This window comes from Oryx dammah, unplaced genomic scaffold (assembly GCF_014754425.2).
Source record: "Oryx dammah isolate SB20612 unplaced genomic scaffold, SCBI_Odam_1.1 HiC_scaffold_2, whole genome shotgun sequence".
Classification (NCBI taxonomy): Eukaryota; Metazoa; Chordata; class Mammalia; order Artiodactyla; family Bovidae; genus Oryx; species Oryx dammah.
The window spans coordinates 122,568,763-122,588,719 of NW_024070186.1; the positions used below are offsets into that span (position 1 = coordinate 122,568,763).

The 19,957-nt window shown below is 35.1% G+C and overlaps 1 protein-coding gene across 1 annotated transcript in view; it reads right to left on the bottom strand.

The window, feature by feature from the left end:
* The window catches only part of CADM2 (cell adhesion molecule 2), a 294,605-nt gene that overhangs the window by 196,080 nt on the left and 78,568 nt on the right, over positions 1 to 19,957 (bottom strand). Inside the window, exons 3-4 of the mRNA XM_040265860.1 lie at positions 6,069 to 6,221; positions 3,587 to 3,724 (exon numbers count right to left, since the gene is read on the bottom strand). Of these exons, the coding sequence (XP_040121794.1) occupies positions 3,587 to 3,724; positions 6,069 to 6,221 (291 nt within the window). The remainder of the gene's footprint in view (positions 1 to 3,586; positions 3,725 to 6,068; positions 6,222 to 19,957) is intronic.

Sequence of the window (19,957 nt, forward strand, 5' to 3'; positions counted from 1 at the left end):
GAGATTTATTGTACATGATGCTACACATTCCTATTTATAGGAAAATATTTCTTATATCTGGTTTTATCATACCAAAGACATCTTAAACATCTCCAGGTCAAAGTTCTTGTTTTCTTTAGCTGGATATTCACTCATGTGCCATAATTCTAGTTGGGAGATATTTTAACAATTTCTTATTGAATTGAATTTAGCTAGGTTTGATTAGCCTCTCTATTCCCATTCTTTACACTAGGAAGTGTCTTTATAAAATGTTTCAAGTGATATTGTAGTAAAAACTGCTATATGGTAATAGGAAGTCAAATTCTGATTTCTGAAAAGACAAGAGTACAAGATAAGGATGGAACACTCCTTTTAGGGAGACATGTCTGCTGACGGATTTTAGAGTATATTTTCATTTCCCAGGTAGAGAGCAAGGAGTAGTAAAGAATGTACATTCTGTATCACGTACTGCATGCAGCATAATTTGCCTATACTCCTATTCAAACAGCTTAGAGGACTCAGGAAGGTCACTCTATCATTGTGCAGACAAACTATCTAAGCATGCAAAAGAAGAGTCATAAACAAATAAAAAGCTACATAAACAAATGCAAGTATGCTGCTGCTGCTAAGTCGCTTCAGTCGTGTCTGACTCTGTGAAACCCCATAGACGGCAGCCCACCAGGCTCCCCTGTCCCTGGGATTCTCCAGGCAAGAACACTGGAGTGGGTTGCCATTTCTTTCTCCAATGCATGAAAGTGAAAAGTGAAAGTGAAGTCACTCAGTCATGTCAGACCCTCAGTGACCCCATGGACTGCAGCCTTCCAGGCTCCTCCATCCATGGGATTTTCCAGGCAAGAGTACTGGAGTGGGGTGCCATTGCCTTCTCCAAGTATAGGAACAACAAATGCTCTATTAATGGCCATGCACTGGTGAGAAAAGGAGAAAGAAAGCTTCAGTACTTCTGAACCAAGCTTAGAGCCATATGCTGATTCTGTTATACTGTTTTGTCTTGATTTTCATTCTAGCCTTGATTCAGATGATTTTGGACTATGGTGCTTATAAGATCAAAATTTCATGTTTTTATATATAAACAAAAGTCCTCTCTCTACTTAGTCTATGACCAAATCCAGTATTCAGAGCAGATGCCAAATTTGTCAAAAATTAAGATATTTTATAGAAATATTTTTATGAAAATACCATGCATTTCTCATAAGGCTACAATGTTAAAAACAATCAGTCAATATTAATGATTAGTATGTTAGTCTCTGATTTCCCTGAGGCTATATTTATCTAAAACACAAATAAAATGGTAAGAAATTAGGAGAAGCTGACTAATTCACTAACTAATTTAATGTCAGAATTCAGAAAAGGATGCATGTAGGTAATAATTTAACTAAAGGAGAGTATTTAAGAACATTCTAGCATAAACTGAGTCTTTGACATAGAAAAATATCTGATTTGTAAGAATTCACTGCCTGGAGCTTTCTTATAGGCCAAAGAAATCAGATTTTAAACTTATCCTCTAGGTTAGGGCTTTCAATCAGAAATGCTTATGCAGAAAAAGTGGCTGGATTAGAGCCTTGTCATACTAAGATAACTCTGGAGGGTTCATTTAGAAAAGGTCTAATCAAGACCAGACATTTAACACACATACCTAAACAAATAAACCCTAAGGATAGAATTAGAATGAATGGTACTGAGCCCTGGCAGACTATAAGAGCAAGTTTAATTTAGCAAAGTGGTGTATCTGACTTGTGAATTGGGTGCTTGTATTTCTCTAAATTTAGTCCAATAAAATGTATTTACTAAAAGTTTTACAGCCAAGACAGTGATTATGGATAAATTACAGATAGTTCCTTGTTTGGGGAAAAATATATACATAGAGAGAAAGAATAACTAAAATAGAAAAGAGGCAAGAATTATGGAAAAACCTGAATAAGCCTTTTGGCCAACCTAATACTATAGACAATTTTATCCGTTAGACCTTCCTGTCCAAGTAAAATATATGAATTGCAAGTTAATCAGAATGGTTTGCATAAACCTATCTCCTAGAAGGAATTGTGGTGTTGGAGAATACTTTCGAGAGTACCTTGGACTGTAAGGGGATCAAACCAGTCCATCCTAAAGGAAATCAGTCCTGAATACTAATTGAAAGGACTGATGCTGAAGCTGAAGCTCCAATATTTTGGCCACCTGATGTGAAGAACTGACTCACTGGAAAAGACCCTGATGCTGGGAAAGATTGAAGGCAGGAGAAGGGAACTACGGAGAATAAGCTGGTTGGATGATATCACTGATTCAATGGACATGAGTTTGAGCAAGCTTTGGGAGTTGGTTGACAGGGAAGCCTGGTGTGCTGCAGTCCATGGGGTCACAAAGAGTCCTACTCGACTGAGGCTGAACTGAACTGAGGTTACCTTGAGAATAATACATATTGCTATATAAATAGGAAACGTTTTCAACAAGCATAATAGATGATTTTATTAAAGTGAAAGTCACTCGGTCATGTCCAACTGTTTGCAACTCCCTGCACTATACAGTTCATGGAATTCTCAAGCCAGAATACTGGAGAGAGTACCCTTTCTCTTCCCCAGGGGATCTTCCCAACCCAGGGATCAAACCCAGGTCTCCTGTGTTGCAGGCGGATTCTTTACCACTGAACCACAAGGGAAGCCCAAGAATACTGGAGTGGATAGCCTATCCCATCTCCAGTGGATCTTCCCGACCCAGGAATCCAACTGGGGTCTCCAGCATTGCAGATGCATTCTTTACCAACTGAGCTATCAGGGAAGCCCAGGTGATTTTTATACTTGGGTTTAAAAAGAAGCTCCAGGAATTGGTGATGGACAGGGAAGCCTGGCGTCCATGGGGTAACAGAGTCAGAAACGACCGAGTGACTGACCTGAACTGATACTTGGGTTTTAACAGACATATGATTTCAGGTCCAAGATATCTGCATGTGGGGTAAAAAAGAAAAATCACTACTAACCTTAATAGTCATCTCCTCTGTAAACGTATTCCACCTTAAAAGAGTGTGTGTATGCGTGTGTGTGTATGTTTAAGGGTATGAAAAAGCAGAACTATGGTTAACATTTACATTTCTAGGCATTTTTACTGAGACAAGTACATTTTTTGCCCTCTGTGAGAACTACCGAAAAACAAATTTATGGATGTTTAGCTAGTTTTATTCTCAGAAATTTGTATTTTCAGAACCAAAAAGTTGAAGAAATAATTCATGGAATTTCTCTGTCTATAATCTACTACAGATGAGTTGTAAAATGGTCACATCTAACAAATACTTAGCCCTTACTATTGTCAAGCACAAATCTATGTGGCTTTTGTATAAATTGACTCATTTATTTCCCCAACTTTCCCTCTAGATATATATCATTTTTAAACTGTTTTACATCAGAGAAAAATGGAGCACACAGAAATGGTATTCACATACCTTGTAAAATTACCCAATTTAAGGTAAATCTGGTTTAAATTACAGTTAATCAGAAACTGACTACATTTGAAAAAGGAAATGTAAAACTCTGTGGATCTAACATTTCATGCTAGTTTCAACACATTAATATGGATTAGGAGACTTCCCCCCAGTCCTTACCTTTAATCTCTTTGTCGTTTTTGAACCATCTTATATCAGCTGCAGGTTTACTACCAGATGTTTTACAAGTCAGCTGCATCAAGTCTCCCTCCATAACTGGGGATGAAAATCCACTAATTTGAGGTTTCTCAGGAACACCTGAAATTTAGGCAAATGGATGAAATGAACATTAATCTCCAATGCTGATTTGTTTTCATGACTATTACTTTCGCAAACAAGCTAAACTGGGTGTTCAACAATAACTTCAGTCAAGAAAAATAAAACATAATAAAAAACTGCTATATAATAAAATAAGTTACTTAAAATATATAATATAGATATATAGATATTATATATGATATATATATATATCATGTATATATACACACACACATACTGGAAAAAGAAATGGCAACCCACTCCAATACTGTTACCTGGAGAATCCCATGAAGGAGGAGCCCGGTGGGCTACAGTCCATGGGGTCACAGAAGAGTCAGACATGACTTAGTGACTCAACAACAACAAGAACATACATACATACAAACACATATGTATGTGTCTGTATAAATATGCGTATGTGTGCATATTATCCAGAAAGCATTTAAAATGCACTTAATTCCAAGTAGTTCTTTTTAATTAAAATTTACCAGCAAAAATACTCATTGTAAATCTTAAAAACAAATGTTCAATGTATCCTATGATTTACCGCCGTGTGTATTTAAGAAGGGAGATTGCTTGCATCAGGGGGAAAAAAAAAATCTGCAAACCGTATTTCTTCATTCTTTAGGAAACTGTGATTTAACCAAAATAGCACCTTTCTTTCCTGATTTCATAATTCTTAGAGCTTAAAAGATATTGTTTTCCTCTGTGTACATTTTTCTAGAAAATGCATTTTGGAATAAGGGATTCATCAATAATTGCAACTATACTTATTTTTCTGATTCTTCTGAGGGAAAGACTGTCTCTTGATGTCATTTGTATTAGAGATACAATTATAGTTTTGTGGAACATGGTATGTATTATTTTTAATTCTAGTTAATGCTAGCCACTTATTACCTTTTCTAGTCCAAATCATGCAGTGAATAAACAGATGGCTAATATGCAGAGATAGACATGGATGACTTAAATAATAGAATGTTACACATTTTGGAGACCATAATATTCTGCTGTCATGATAGAGATTTATTAAAATTTCTTCTAAAAGTGTTCAGTAATAAAAGCAGGCTGAAAGCTTCTTTATTGTACTATTTAATTCAGTTTGAAAAGAATAAAATGTAAGAATGTTGGAAGTCACTAATAAAAGAAATGCAAACTAAAAGAACAACAAGAACAATAAAGATAAATGACAAATCAACATATTTCATTAGCTGGCTAGCTTTATTTTTTTCTGTTCACCTTCATACTGCTTTAAAAAATATATATGTTACACACCATTTAATAAACTGAAAGTAGGCAATTGCCTATTTCTTGGGGTCTCAAGTTGCTATCCTGAAATACTCCATTTAGTGGGTATATTTTGTCCTTAGTGGCAAACTTGTGAAGATTTTTATACAATCGTCCCAGTGGTACTTGCAAAGAAGCATATTTCATATCCTATGCATAAAACCAATTCACTAACTGAATTAACTTTAATATTCTCAACCGAAAAAAAACAAAAAAACAAAAAACCCAGCATGCGTTAGTTACTTTAAATACAGTGTTATGCCTTTATCTATCAAAGAAAGTAAGGCAAGCTGAGGCAAAAAAAAAAAATCAATCTTTAAATTCCTTAACTTGTTCAGTACACAGGTGTGTTTCAAAGAACTGCAGCAATTTCAGTTGATTGGGCCACTGACGTCTGTGGAATCACAGAGCTCTGAGCTGCAACTTTATTTCCCCAGAAACGCTATGAATGTATTGCTTTCTGATGTCACCATAACCTTTAGAAAAATGGCCCAATACTTACAGAATAAAAACACAGAACTTGCAAACTGGGTACACAAGCAACTTAATTTCATTTCATTTAGCAATCTAGAAAAGTACAAAGTTAAAAAGCAAGAATTCAAATAGAAATGTCAGGGTCATTTAAATGCACTTAGATATACAAAGGGGTCATATTTGGAAGTCAAAAAATATTAGGAGAAGCCTATCAGGTGACTGATGATAAGATGGATGAGTACACATAGACACATTGATTTCATTATGCTCATTATTCTATCGCTTTATAACAGAATCACCATACATCCACTAAAGAGCTGATTTGACAAAAAGGAACTTAGCTGAAAAATAAAAAAACCTGTTATCTGTCCCTGGTTAAGAAACAAAATGGCTGTGTGCTCTTGGGAAGTCATACAGACCTTTACACCTCTTTGTACCTATTTGAGAAATGGGGGAAATGACTGAGTGATTTTTTAAAAAGCCTTTTGATAATCCTCAAAGTGTAGATTTGTTACTGAATCATGTTACTATATCTGTACACATCTCTCTGGCTTGTGATCACATAGTGTTAGTCCCTTGTACTTACCCAGGACCGTGAGATAGGCCTTGGAAGTTTTGACAGGCATTGTAAATAAAGAACAGGTGTACTGTCCTTCATCAGACAGAGAGACATCACTGACGCTGATACTCAGTTCATGCCAGGAAGCCCGAACCAGCTCGATTCTATTGTCTCTTAAGGCTGGAAAAAAAGAAAATATTGAAAATGTGAATTACAACAGTAGACAAAGTCAGTACTGTAAGACCACATATTTTTAGCACAACATAACAAACATGGACTATACAGCCCATGGAATTCTCCAGGCGAGAATACTGGAGAGGATAGCCTTTTCCTTCTCCAGGGGATCTTCCCAACCAGGGCTTGAACCCAGGTCCCCCACACTGCAGGCAGATTCTTTGCCAGCTGAACCACAAGGGAAGCCCAGGAATACTGGAGTGGGTAGCCTATCCCTTCTCCAGCGGATCTTCCTTACCCAGCAATTGAAGTGGGGTCTCCTGCATTCAGGCAGATTCTTTACCAACTGAGCTATCAGGGAAGACTTCCTGGCCATGAGTATGTCTTAATATTGTTTCCTGAAACATTTTAAAGTAGTGTTTACATATATTGAATTTTTAATCAGATTTTTTAAATCAAAGTAGAACTGTGCTCCTTAGTGTTCTCAGAAATAACTTTTTAAATTAAGTGATTGGATCTAGTATATATGATGCTTTGGATGAGGTAGATATTGATGGTGATAAAAATGGCTTTCCTTCACAGTCTTTCAAGAGTTGCCAGTACCAAGAAAAGCTATTAAAAAAAAATCATTAACTTCTACGCACAGATAAAATTAGGAAAACTATGACTGCTCATTTCCTTCTAGGAAAGCAACAATGAACCTAAGCATATTGAAAGTTTCTCTGGCCTAGGTGGACTTGCTTTTATCGCAGATCAAATGGGATTCCCACCAAGAATTTTGGGAGAGATGAGGCCACCTCCAAGGGGAATCAAGTGGAAGTACCGCTGCCATGGAACGTAATTTCTTTCTCCTTTGGGCGGCCATCAGGAAGCCCTTCCCTTTCCTACTGAGAGACAGCAGTCAGTTGGACAGCACAGGCAGTGGATAATTCTATTACAATTCTAAAGCAATTACCCACCCCTTGAAGTGATCTTTGATAAGACTGGTACAACTACCAGGGAAAATAACTCCCAGGTCTGCTCAAACTGACCAAATAGCACCACAAAGTCTCTGAAAACTAAATTGTCAGTGGTACCATAGCCCACAAATGTAAGCTAGGATCTGTGTGATGAATCTATATAGAACAGAAGATGTAAATAGTATCCAGATTCTCCTAACATAATAGCCAAACTGTCCAGGACCTGATAAAAAAAAAAATTACTGGTCACACCGAATACTGGGAAAATCAAATCTTTAATGAGAACAACTAAGCAACAGATGCTAACACTGAGTTGAAATGGATGTTAAAATTATCTGACAAAAAGAATTAAAGACGTCATCATAAATTTAACAGGCAATTGCTAATTATCTTGTAACAACACAAAATAGAAAATCTCAGCAAAGTAAATAAGTATTTTAAAAAGAACTAAAAGGAAATTATAGAAGTCAAAAATACAATAATCAAAATAAAAACACACTGGCTTGGATTAATAGTACAATGGTGACAACAGAGAATATAATCAGTGAACTTAAGGATAGAGAAATATAATTCACCTGATCCAAACAAGCGAGAGAAAACTGATTGGAAAACAAACAAAGAAACAGAATCTTAGAAACCTGAGGGAAAATGACACAGTATCCAACATTGTTACCATATGAGTTGCAAAAGAGAAAGAGAGTGGGGCTGAAATAATTTAAGAAATAATGGTCAAAAACTTCACAACTTAGGCAAAGGAAAAAAAAATCAAGAGGAAGAGTAAATTCAAATAGGATAAACCAAAAGTCTATGTCAAGATATAGCTAAATTAAAATTCTGAAATCCAAAGAAAATGAATAAAACCTTAAGAGTAGACCCAGAGAAAGACAGATTACCTATAAGAACCAATTCAAATAACAATATGTTAATATTTCTCATTTGAAATTATGGAGGTCAGAGGCAGTGGCACAATTTTCAAGTGCTGAAAGAAAATATCGAGAGTAAATTCTTATCCAGTGAAACCACCGTTCAGGAACCAGGGGGAAATAAATGTATTTTTGGAAGAAGGAAAACTAAAAAACATGTTCTTCTAGCAGATCTGTCTTAAAGAAAAGTTAAAGTTCTTCAAACAGAAAAGAAAAAAAATGTGAAGCATTAAGAAGGAAGAAAGAACAAGTGACAGAAAAAAAAAAGGGTAAATACAATGTAGACTACTCTTCTGTGTTTCCCCAGTTATTGATAGTTGAGCAAAAATTATACCATCAACTGATGCAGTGTTCAACATGTAAAGATGGATTAGTCAAAGCAAATAAAAAGTGGTAGGGCAAAGGGATCTAAAGAAGTAATGTTTTCATACTTTATCAGAAGTGGTAGACTGTGATAAGTCATATATGTACAGCATTTCAATACCTGAGGCAACTACTAAGAAAATATACAAAGTGATACATTCAAAAACTCTATAAATAAATTAAGATTAAGTCTATTTATATAGTGTCTTGAAATAACTAAAATTATAGAGCTAGAGAAAAGATTAATTCTTACCAAGGGTTAAGGTTAGTAAGAGGTGGCGGAAAGTGGAAGGGACATGAGTGTGGTTATAAAACCAGAGCACAGGGGATCACTGTGGTGATAGAACTGTTGCATCTTGACTCTGGTGATGCATACATTAACCAACATATGCATAAAACTGAATAATATATATACATATATAAGCTATATAACTACATAATATTATCAAAGTCAACCTGATATATTACATATACATATAATATAATTACATATACAAGCTGATACATACAGATATTAAACATTCATATTTAAATTATCTGTGTGGAGTAAGGCTAAAAGCACAGGTTTTGGTATCAAAGATCTGCTTTAGGCAGTTATATAAGGTTAGGTTTCCTGTGGATAATAATTCCTGATTCATTTCTATCTTTGGATTATGATGAGAACTTTAATATCATGTTACATACAAAGTACTTTAAAACAAATCTGCAATGATATGCTAAAATATTTTGTATTTGGAATCCTGATGAGAAACCAAATATTTTGTCTGAAAGGTCTCAAGTGATTGAGATTACCAAATCCTATAATTTTTTGAGTTGCTTTATAATTGCCATCAGTCTTGACTAAAATTTAGGCTCTGAAAAGTAGAATACCTATATTGTAATGTAAGCTTTTTGGGTTACCATATGAATTTAGGTGAATCACTTGTTGTGCACCCCAGTTTGCTGAGTGTTAAGTGGAGATAATAATTGAGTGAAAATATAAGGAATATATCTTAGCGAAATGAATATATGAATATATATTCAAGACCTGAAAACATATTCCCAAAAAGGAAGAAAGTGACACAATTAGTAAAGATATTTTTTATCATGTAAATATCCTTGATAATTCATTTGTCAAAAAACACAGAGCTGCCTGAGGAGATTTTCACTGGACTGAACATTTTAAACAAATCCCACCCCACAGCGTTTATCTTTTCAATTTTGTAAATAGGATGCCATCTGCAGTTCACTTTATCACAGCACTTTAAGTATGAAAGAATAAAGAGAAACCTTTTAAAATCCAAAGAGGGATGTCCTATAACTCAAAGGATTCCCTGTGAGAAGGATCCTTGTCTTGCTCATCTCAGCACTCTGCATCATCACTATCTACACGGGAGGTTTTCAGTGAATGACTATTGAATTGAAGTTGAGAGCCAAATTGTGTATTTATGATAACAGCATAGTGAAAAAGAAATGAATTAAGAAGTCCTTTTCGATAAATCTCCATGGGATCCTTTAAGGGAGAAAAGCCCAAGAAAAGAAGAAAAGGGTGTCATGTTTAGACACTGTTTCACATAAAAGATTTAGAAACATGCTACACATTTTTTTTTAACAAAGTAACATTCATTGAACAATTATTTGAAATACTCAATGAGTGATCCATGAAGTTATTGTCATGTTACCTTATGGTTTCCAAATGAACACAAAAGGTAGTAGATACTTAGAAATAATCCCTACTTTCTACAGAGTAAATTCCATACATTGATACTGAACCTGAATAAAGAATTGTAATATAATATTGTTGGTTGAAGTGAATTCAATCTTTAAAAAAATAGAAGTTTGGAAACACAGAATGTTCATGGTTATCCAAATATCTTTTTTAAACAATAAAAGCTCAAATATTTCATTGAAAAAAATTGTTAAACCTTACCGTAGGAACAATTAAGTGAACAAATGAGTGTGTAGAATAAAAGAAAGGTAATTGCTCACACACCATAGAGATTAAAAGAGCCAATGAGCCAAGCAGCTACTCAGGTCAAACCTCATCAGTCATTAGGTGCCTGCCACCCAATGGTGAGTTGACTTAAGAGTTCAAAACCCTGCCCTCTGGAGAATTTAATTTTAGCTGCAAATAAGCAGTAACCAATGAGTAAGAATCATTAAATAGGACTTAATGCATGAGAAAAATTATTTTCCCAATATACCATTGGTTTCTAAATAGTTCATCAGTCATACACACATATTTGAGATTCATACTAAGTAAAATAAAAATTCCTAAGATGATCACGTGAAGAATTTTAGACGAATTTTATACTGATTTCTGACAAAGGTTACTGGCATAGCTAATAAGTTGTTTATTAATTAGTTTTAAACCAAATCAACATAATAACACTAGTACTATTGAATTTATCTGACATTATTCATTTCAGAACCAAATAGAAATTCATGTATACTTGTATTAATAGTGCTCCTTTCTTTAGTGTGATATTTAGAAAGGTGATATTTATAAAGATGATATTTGTAAAGGTGGTCACATAACTTCTTGCCAGGTGGTCACATTTTCAAATATCTTTAAATTGATCCCCAGTGAGTAATAATTTATATCAAACTTTAGGGTGCTTAAATAATGATAAAAAGCATATTTTATTATATAATCACTTTTAAAAGACTATTAAAATGCAGCAAATAATGACTGCATTGTGTTTGCATTTTTCCTAATTCATCCATGTGACCTAAAATTTTACCAAATCAGGATTATCTCTTTATATTTATTTCCATAAATATTTATATTATCTACAGTTTTTTATACATAGCATGGTATATATAGATGCCCATTAAGTTTTATTGGATTAAATTAAATATGTGGCTCATCAGTCTTTTGTATGTAACAATGTTCTATAATTATACATATTAACATCATTTTATAAAATTCCATTTATTAAGAGAGTATTATATATTGAATGATTTTTATTATTATAATTCACTATATCTATAGAAAAAGTACTAACAGAAAAAGTCTACATCAAAATGATGTTTATTAATCTCTTAAAAATCCAGGAGAGTTCCCCAGCATGGCTATTAAAGAGCACACATACTTAGCCATATATTTAGAGAAATAAAGCATAAAATGTCTCACTCTGTGTGTAGTATATGCTACCAAATTTGATTCAACTGACAAGTTTTTGTTGAGAATTCATGATATACCAGACACCATGCTAGGTGTCTTAGGGAAATAGGAGTTTAAAAATAGAATATTTTCCAACCACCTCCTGTCCAGCTGGGAGACACATGGTCCCACATGAAGACACTTCAAGTGTCAACTTGGTTACTTAAATTCTCAGTGTCAAGCATATATTTCCAAGAGCATAGCACCCTACACTAGGCTTTACTCAAAGCAATCACTGCATATACTTAGAACGATTTTTAAACATGTTACTTTCCAATCAATAATTTCCATTTTGTAGAGTAAGTTTAACATCACTAGTGTGATGAGATTTCAAGAACCATAGATATGTCATTCTTCATTCTTGTTCTCAGCTAAAGTCCTCACCATCCAGGTGTCCCCATTTGACTCCTATAGGGAGTTTAGATATGTCAGTGCAAGCCAAGTTCTGCCTAGGGAAAGAAATATTAAGAATGCTGTGTATAGCCTTTGATTCAATACCAAGCTTCACTGTTGTCTGCTGACTAATAATATAGTCCTTCTCATGATTCTGATTGTGTTGTGTTAAGGTTGTCTGGACCAGCACTTACCTTTGTGTCCCAACTTCTGCAACAGGCCTGTTCTCTCTGTACATTATCCACTTAGACCTGTGCTAACTGCCTACTCTGGCTTTGCCCCTACTGATTTCTCTAGAAGTGATCACTAGCTAAATTGGCTTGGGCAATCTGCCAACCCTGTTTTTTCCAGATGGAATATCTACTGTCCCCAAAGGTAAGAATTGGCTGAGTAATTAAGGCTTCAGTGACCAAGCCTTAACACCAAGGCTTTTGGTATACCAGGTTTTTTTGTTTGTTTGTTTGCTTTTTAATATTAAATCTGTATCTTAATAAATCAGAAAAGAAAAATAAGTCAAATAAGCTCTAATAAAGTTTCAAATGGGTCATATATTCAGGGCTTAACTCTCATCAGACCTCAAAATGAGTGTATTGCCATGTATGATGTCAAAATATGCCTCTAGAAATTGTAAACAGGAAAGACAAAGAAGGAAATTGAGGTATTCTTACTCAGTATGGTTTTTTTTTTTTTTTTTTTTTTGGTTAATAGCCACAATGTTTTATTTCTTAACATCATAAGCATATACTGATTATATTCAGTATGTGTTATTTGTAATTGTACTATGGACTGACAGAAATAAAGGAGTTAAACATACAGATGGAATAAATCACCAGATACTGAATCCTTTTCTGTTTTGTTCTTTTGCAGTCATAAAATATAACATAATCTAAATCAATCTCCTGGAAAATTGGTAAAAACAGCCATTGCTCCAGAGCTGATATCTGGTATACCAAGTTTCAGCTGGGACTAGATTTTTACTGAAACCATAGTAAATGGAGTTTTAGAAAAGAAATGTGAACAGAACCCAAGCAATAAATCTGGAAACTGTGTCACTGTTTGAAAGATGTTTTCCAAATGATAGAATTTCAGTTTTTAAACCACAGCTTAACTTACTTCAAATGTATAAAAACAAATATTCATTACTTTCTTCTCTATATTTGTAATCTGTTATGATGAAACATTTAAAAAGGCAAAAATATTGCCATACCTAACTAAAATGTACCCCAAATTAATAAACTTGTGTATGGAAAATAGAGTCCATGGCGTTTCTACTTGCCATTTCCTTGTCTTTGTAAAGCTTGGCGCTTTTCCTCAGTGTCCTCCTCATGACATATCCTGAGGGAACCCTTTCTATTCTTTCACCATATTAAATTCCTAAAGCCCTGAACAAGAGACTGCATCCTTTAATACATCTCTGTGTGTGTGCACTCATTCGTATCCAACTCTTTGTGACCCCATGGATTGTAGCCTGACAGGCTACTCTATTCATGGGATTTTCCAGGCAAGAATACTGGAGTGAGTTCCCATTTCCTACTCCAGGGGATCTTCTATACACCTATATCCCTACCCTATTTTCTCTTTTGTAAGATGACTTTAAACCTGTTTGCCATGTAACATAAGGCCCTAAATATCAGAAACGTGTTTAATTTTCTAGCTTATTTCCCCATCCCTCCTTAAAATGCCTAACCATTTAGAAACACATAAGATTTTGTTCAAATATGGTGAGTAATACATTCTTCTTTACCTAAAGGCATATATTCCCTCTGCAAGTCTCCAGATCAGACTTGTCACTCAAGCTATCTAACATATTGCTTTCTTGATAAAATTTTTCATGCTGTCCACCTCCAGACACGTTCACCCTTCCTTCATGCACAAGGCAGGGATGTGCATGAAGCTTAATAATAATTTGTTGAGCTAATGAGAGAGCAGTATATGGATGTGAGAGTTGGACCATAAAGAAGGCTGAGCACTGAAGAATTGATGCTTCTGAACAGTGGTGTTGGAGAAGACTCTTGAGAGTCCCTTGGACTGCAAGGAGATCAAACCAGTCAGCCTTAAAGGAAATCAATCCTGAATACTCATTGGAAGGACTGATGATGAAGCTGAAGCTCCAATACTTTGGCCACCTGATATTAAGAGTCAACTCATTAGAAAAGCCCCTGATGCTGGGAAAGATTGAAGGCAAGAGGAGAAGGGGACAACAGAGGAAGAGAAGGTATGGCTTCACCAACTCAATGGACATGAGTTTGTGCAAGCTGTGGGAGACGGTGCAGGACAGGGAAGACTGGTGTGCTGCAATCTGTGAGGTTGCAAAGAGTTGGACACGACTGTGAGCAAAATGAAAGAGTAAAAATGAAAATTATATGGTCCATTATTTATATGCTGATGCATACCATTTCAGATTATTGTTGAACTTCATGTACATTCCTCATATGTACCCTTTGGGATTCCCTGATGGCTCATTAGTAAAAAATCTGCCTGCCAATGCAGGAGACATCGGTTTGATTCCCAGGTCAGAAGATCCCCTGAAAAGGGAAACAACAATCCCTTGTAGTATTCTTGCCTGAAAAATTTCATAGATAGAGGAAATTTGCTGGCTACAGTCAATGGGGCTGCAAAGAGTTGGACATAATTGAGCACAGCACAGTGCATAGACATGATAAATTTTCATTTTGCAAAACTTGACTTAAAAGGAGTTTGAGCTTTTGATTTTTAGTTTTTAAATCTTTAGATCAGCTTTATCATTTTGTATTGTCAAAATAATATTAATAGTGATCAAAATTTAAAAAATAAAAATATTTTACAATTCAAACAAAACTCATTTTTCTAAGACCATATCTTAATTATATAACTTGACTTAAGTAACTGAAATTTAAAATAATCTAAGACAGTTGAATTGTCATGCTAAACTCTATAGTGGCCAATGCCTGTAAATCTTCTAAACCTATGCATTCAGACACTGAAAACTTATTCTATGTCTTTAAGATTGTAAGTAGGCTTGTCTTGGGCTTCCTTTGAGGCTCAGCTGGTAAAAGAATCTGTCTGCAATGCAAGAGACCGGGGTTTGATCCCCAGGTTGAGAAGATCCCTGGAGAAGGGAAACACTACCCACTCCAATATTCTGGCCTGGAGAATTCCATGAACTGTATAGTCCATGGGGTCACAAAGAGTTGGACACGACTGAGCAACTTTCACTTTCACTAAGTTTGTCTTATTCCTACTTTCACAATGTCACATGGCAAGAAAACTTTGTAAAACCAAAGCAAATACACTTATGTCTTCTTTTATATCTCTAGATAACCATGTAGGTCTCATTATTCCCACTAACTTTATAGTATGGATTAAATGTTGCATTTCAGTTGCCTACAACACAGGAAATTTTTTTAACATGTAACAATAAAGGATTACTCAAGGCCATTGATGGATTACGATGTACACTCTACAAGCATCAGTAACATGCTAACATTGCCATCTTGAGACTATGAATGTCTTCTGAGTAGAAGTGAGCCTGGGGAAGCATGTGTACAAAATTTTAATGGCAGAGGCCTGGGAGCACACACAGCACACACATACCATTCCATGTGCAGGCCTACAGCCATACTTCAAAGGAGACTGGTAACTGCAGTCTGGCTGTATGTATAGGAAGGAGAGATATTAGTGAGCAGTTGATACTTTCTGCCTTGAGACGGCAGGCTTACATGTATCACTATATCTACATATGTTAGTGCACTTATATAAAAATCAATGTATCCAGAAATGATAGCAAGTAATAGATAACATATTTTATCTAAAATAGCTCTAATTTCAGTATGTTTGGTACAAAAATTCTACCTAGTTACTAAATTATTAAAAAGAATTATAAATTTATTTTTTATGAATATCTTCTCAATGCTACCTTAGTTAGATTCAGCAAGGGAGAAATATCAATAGAAGTAATACTATAGTCATTTTCTGTTAATTCTCAAAGTGATAAACATATTCTTAGTTTTAGAAAATGGAAGGTGAATTATTGTGTATTATTTACTAAATTATGTTTTTAGAATAAAAACTATCCAGGATGGTTTATATAAATTATAAACGAATATTAATTCAGTTCAGTTCAGTTCAGTTCAGTCACTCAGTCGTGTCTGACTCTTTGTGACCCCATGAATCGCAGCATGCCAGGCTTCCCTGTCCATCACCAACTCCCGGAGTTCACTCAGACTCACGTCCATCAAGTCAGTGATGCATCCAGCCATCTCATCCTCTGTCGTCCTCTTCTCTTCCTGCCCCCAATCCCTCCCTGCATCAGAGTCTTTTCCAATGAGTCAACTCTTCACAGTAGGTGGCCAAACTACTGGAACTTCAGCTTTAGCATCTCCCAGGGCTGATCTCCTTCAGAATGGACTGGTTGGATCTCCTTGCAGTCCAAGGGACTCTCAAGAGTCTTCTCCAACACCACAGTTCAAAAGCATCAATTCTTCGGCACTCAGCCTTCTTCATAGTCCAACTCTCACATCCATACACGACCACTGGAAAAACCATAGCCTTGACTAGATGGACCTTAGTCGGCAAAGTAATGTCTCTGCTTTTGAATATGCTGTCTAGGTTGCTCATAACTTTTCTTCCAAGGAGTAAGCATCTTTTAATTTCATGGCTGCAGTCACAATCTGCAGTGATTTTGGAGCCCAAAAAATAAAGTCTGACACTGTTTCCACTGTTTCCCCATTTATTTCCATGAAGTGATGGGACCAGATGCCATGATCTTAGTTTTCTGAATGTTGAGCTTTAAGCCAACTTTTTCACTCTCCTCTTTCACTTTCATCAAGAGGCTCTTTAGTTCCTCTTCACTTTCTTCCATAAGGGTGGTGTCATCTGCATATCTGAGGTTATTGATATTTCTCCCAGCAATCTTGATTCCAGCTTGTGTTTCTTCCAGTCCAGCGTTTCTCATGATGTACTCTGCATAGAAGTTAAATCAGCAGGGTGACAATATACAGCCTTGACACACTCCTTTTCCTATTTGGAACCAGTCTGTTGTTCCATGTCCAGTTCGAACTGTTGCTTCCTGACCTGCATACAGATTTCTCAAGAGGCAGGTTAGGTGGTCTGGTATTCCCATCTCTTTCAGAATTTTCCACAGTTTATTGTGATCCACACAGTCAAAGGCTTTGGCATAGTCAATAAAGCAGAAGTAGATGTTTTTCTGGAACTCTCTTGCTTTTTCCATGATCCAGCGGAGGTACATATATGTATACATATATATTTGGCAATTAAAGTATTCAATATTTATTTCTTACATCAATTTGAAATAAAATTCTATATATCTTCTTAAATTAACTAATAATACACCTCCACTTCAATTGAAAGAAAAACTCTACAAATTCTCTATATGATGATGGAATCATCTAAAATGTGAACACTTTACTTGAAAATTCCAAATAAACTTTCACTAAGATAACTTCTGGAAAAGAAAATACTCACAGATACATATACCTCACACATATATTATCAATATGTACTAATTTCATCTCTTGGCCAATCCTTATTGTACATTTTGATAGAGAATAAAAGTAGTTCTAAATCTATAAACCCTATATGATAAATATATATATATATATATATATATATATGTATTCTGCATGCATGCTAAGTTGCTTCAGTTGTGACCAGCTCTTTGAGACCCCATAGACTGTAGCTTGCCCGGCTCCTCTGTTCATAGGGATTCTCCAGGCAAGAATACTGGAGTGGGTTGCCATGTCCTCCTCCAGGGTATTTCCTGACCCAGGGATCAAACTCTCATCTCTTTTATTTCCTATTTGGCAAGTGGATTATCTACCACTAGTGTCACTAGGGAAGCTCATGTTACAAAGCATATATATATAGCTCAGATAATTAACTATTTTTCAAAATATACATATACACATAAATATATACATATATATATATATTTCATTCTGGGAACATTTTCACTGAGAAAGTAAATACTGAATAGACTAAGTGGTTATTGGCCCCTGAATATGAGATCATATTTATGCTGCTCAAATTACTGAATGTTAGAAGCTACTGAGATGTTGATTTGGGTTTAATATAGAGACTGTCTTTCTATTTACTGAGTTCTTCACAATTGATACTGAGCAAACTTATGAGATATGAGCTCTGTCAAAAAATTTGTTTAATTAATGGCTATTGGATCTCCTGCCAGGAATGATTAAATGTCTTTCTCTCATTGCATAAGAATATGTCCTAAGTGACTTTTGAAATCTCTTATAATGATTTTTAGGAAATCTATTTTTGAAATTTACTTAGGAGTAACTGTTAATGCTTTCAATCATAAATTGAATTCATATATTTATTCAATGGCAAATAAGTGCTGATTTTAGTAACCAGGAATCACTAACTCAATGGTATATTACACACAGTGTATGCTTTTATCCATTAAAAAGCTTCAGCGGATTCACCTTCAGTGAGTTATACCTTAATTTTATTAATTACTAATCTGCATTTTAAAATCATTTCACACTGATTTACACTTTGTGCTCAGTATGTATTGTGATCAGACTGACCTCTATGCTGAAAATATTGTCATTTATGTTAATTATTCAACAAAGAACTGCTCAAATAAGCAAATATTTTTCAAAATTCCATCTTTAGAAAGTTAGTATACATACACTCAAAATGTTTTCTGTTTCTCCTAGATGTCAGCACTCTCATTGCTGCTGCTGCTGCTAAGTCACTTCAGTCGTGTCCAACTGTTCGTGACCCCATGGACTGCAGCCTACCAGGCTCCTCTGTCCATGGGATTTTCCAGGCAAGAGTACTGGAGTGGGATGCTATTGCCTTCTCCGAGCACTCTCATTAAATAAATACAAAAATAAGTATTTAGAGGAGAGCAGCATAAAATTATGAAAGAGTTGACACACGTCTAGTTGGTTATGGTGAAATCCTAAATGACAAAATCCATTTTGGATGAGTTGAATGCCTCTATCTTTCTATCTGTGTCTATATCCCAATTAATATATTTGTGTATATGTGTGTGTATATAAAACTGCAATATATAAAATGTATTATATCAGATGATTCCTCTTCTACAATATCATCTTGCTGGATAAAAATTAGAGGTATTTCATTCTTATTAATACTAGTGTATCGCTCTGCAAATAATAATAATAAGTTGAGGCAATAATAATATACCATCTGTCAGATGACATAAGAACATAATAGAAACTCAGTTTATGAAATTCATACTGAATGCCAAAAAATCATTTTTGTTTATGAAGCATTTGAAAAAAAGTCAAATAAATATACACTCACTAGTACTAACATATCAATAAACAAATTCTGCAAATAAGTGCTAAAGTCCAATTTTGTCTTAAGAATTCTCTTTACAACTTAAAACTCAAATAATTTATAAACGTATATCAATATGTCATTGTTGCTGCTGTTGTTGTTGTTCAGTTGATAAGTTATATCCAAGTCTTTGCAACCCAAAGAACTGCAACACACCAGGCCTCACTGTCCTTCACCATCTCCCGAATTTGCTCAAACTCAAGTCCAATGAGTCAGTGATTCCATCCAACCATTTCATCCTCTGTCACCCCCTTCTCCTCTTGCTCTCAATCTTTCCCAGCATCAGGGTCTTTTCCGATGAGTCAACTCTTCGCATCCCCATAGCCAAAGTATTGGAGCTTCAGTATCAGTCCTTCCAAAGAATATTCAGGGTTGATATCCTTTAGGATTGCCTGGTTTGATCTCCTTGCTGACCTCAAGAGTCTTTTTCAGCACCATGATTCAAAAACATCAACTATTTGGCACTCAGCCTTCTTTATGGTCTAACTCTCACATCCATACATGACTACTGGAAAAACTATAGCTTTGACTATACTGACCTTTGTTGGCAAAGTGATGTCTCTGCTTTTTAATACATTTGTCTAGGTTTGTCATAGCTTTTCTTCCAAGGAACAAGTGTCTTTTAATTTT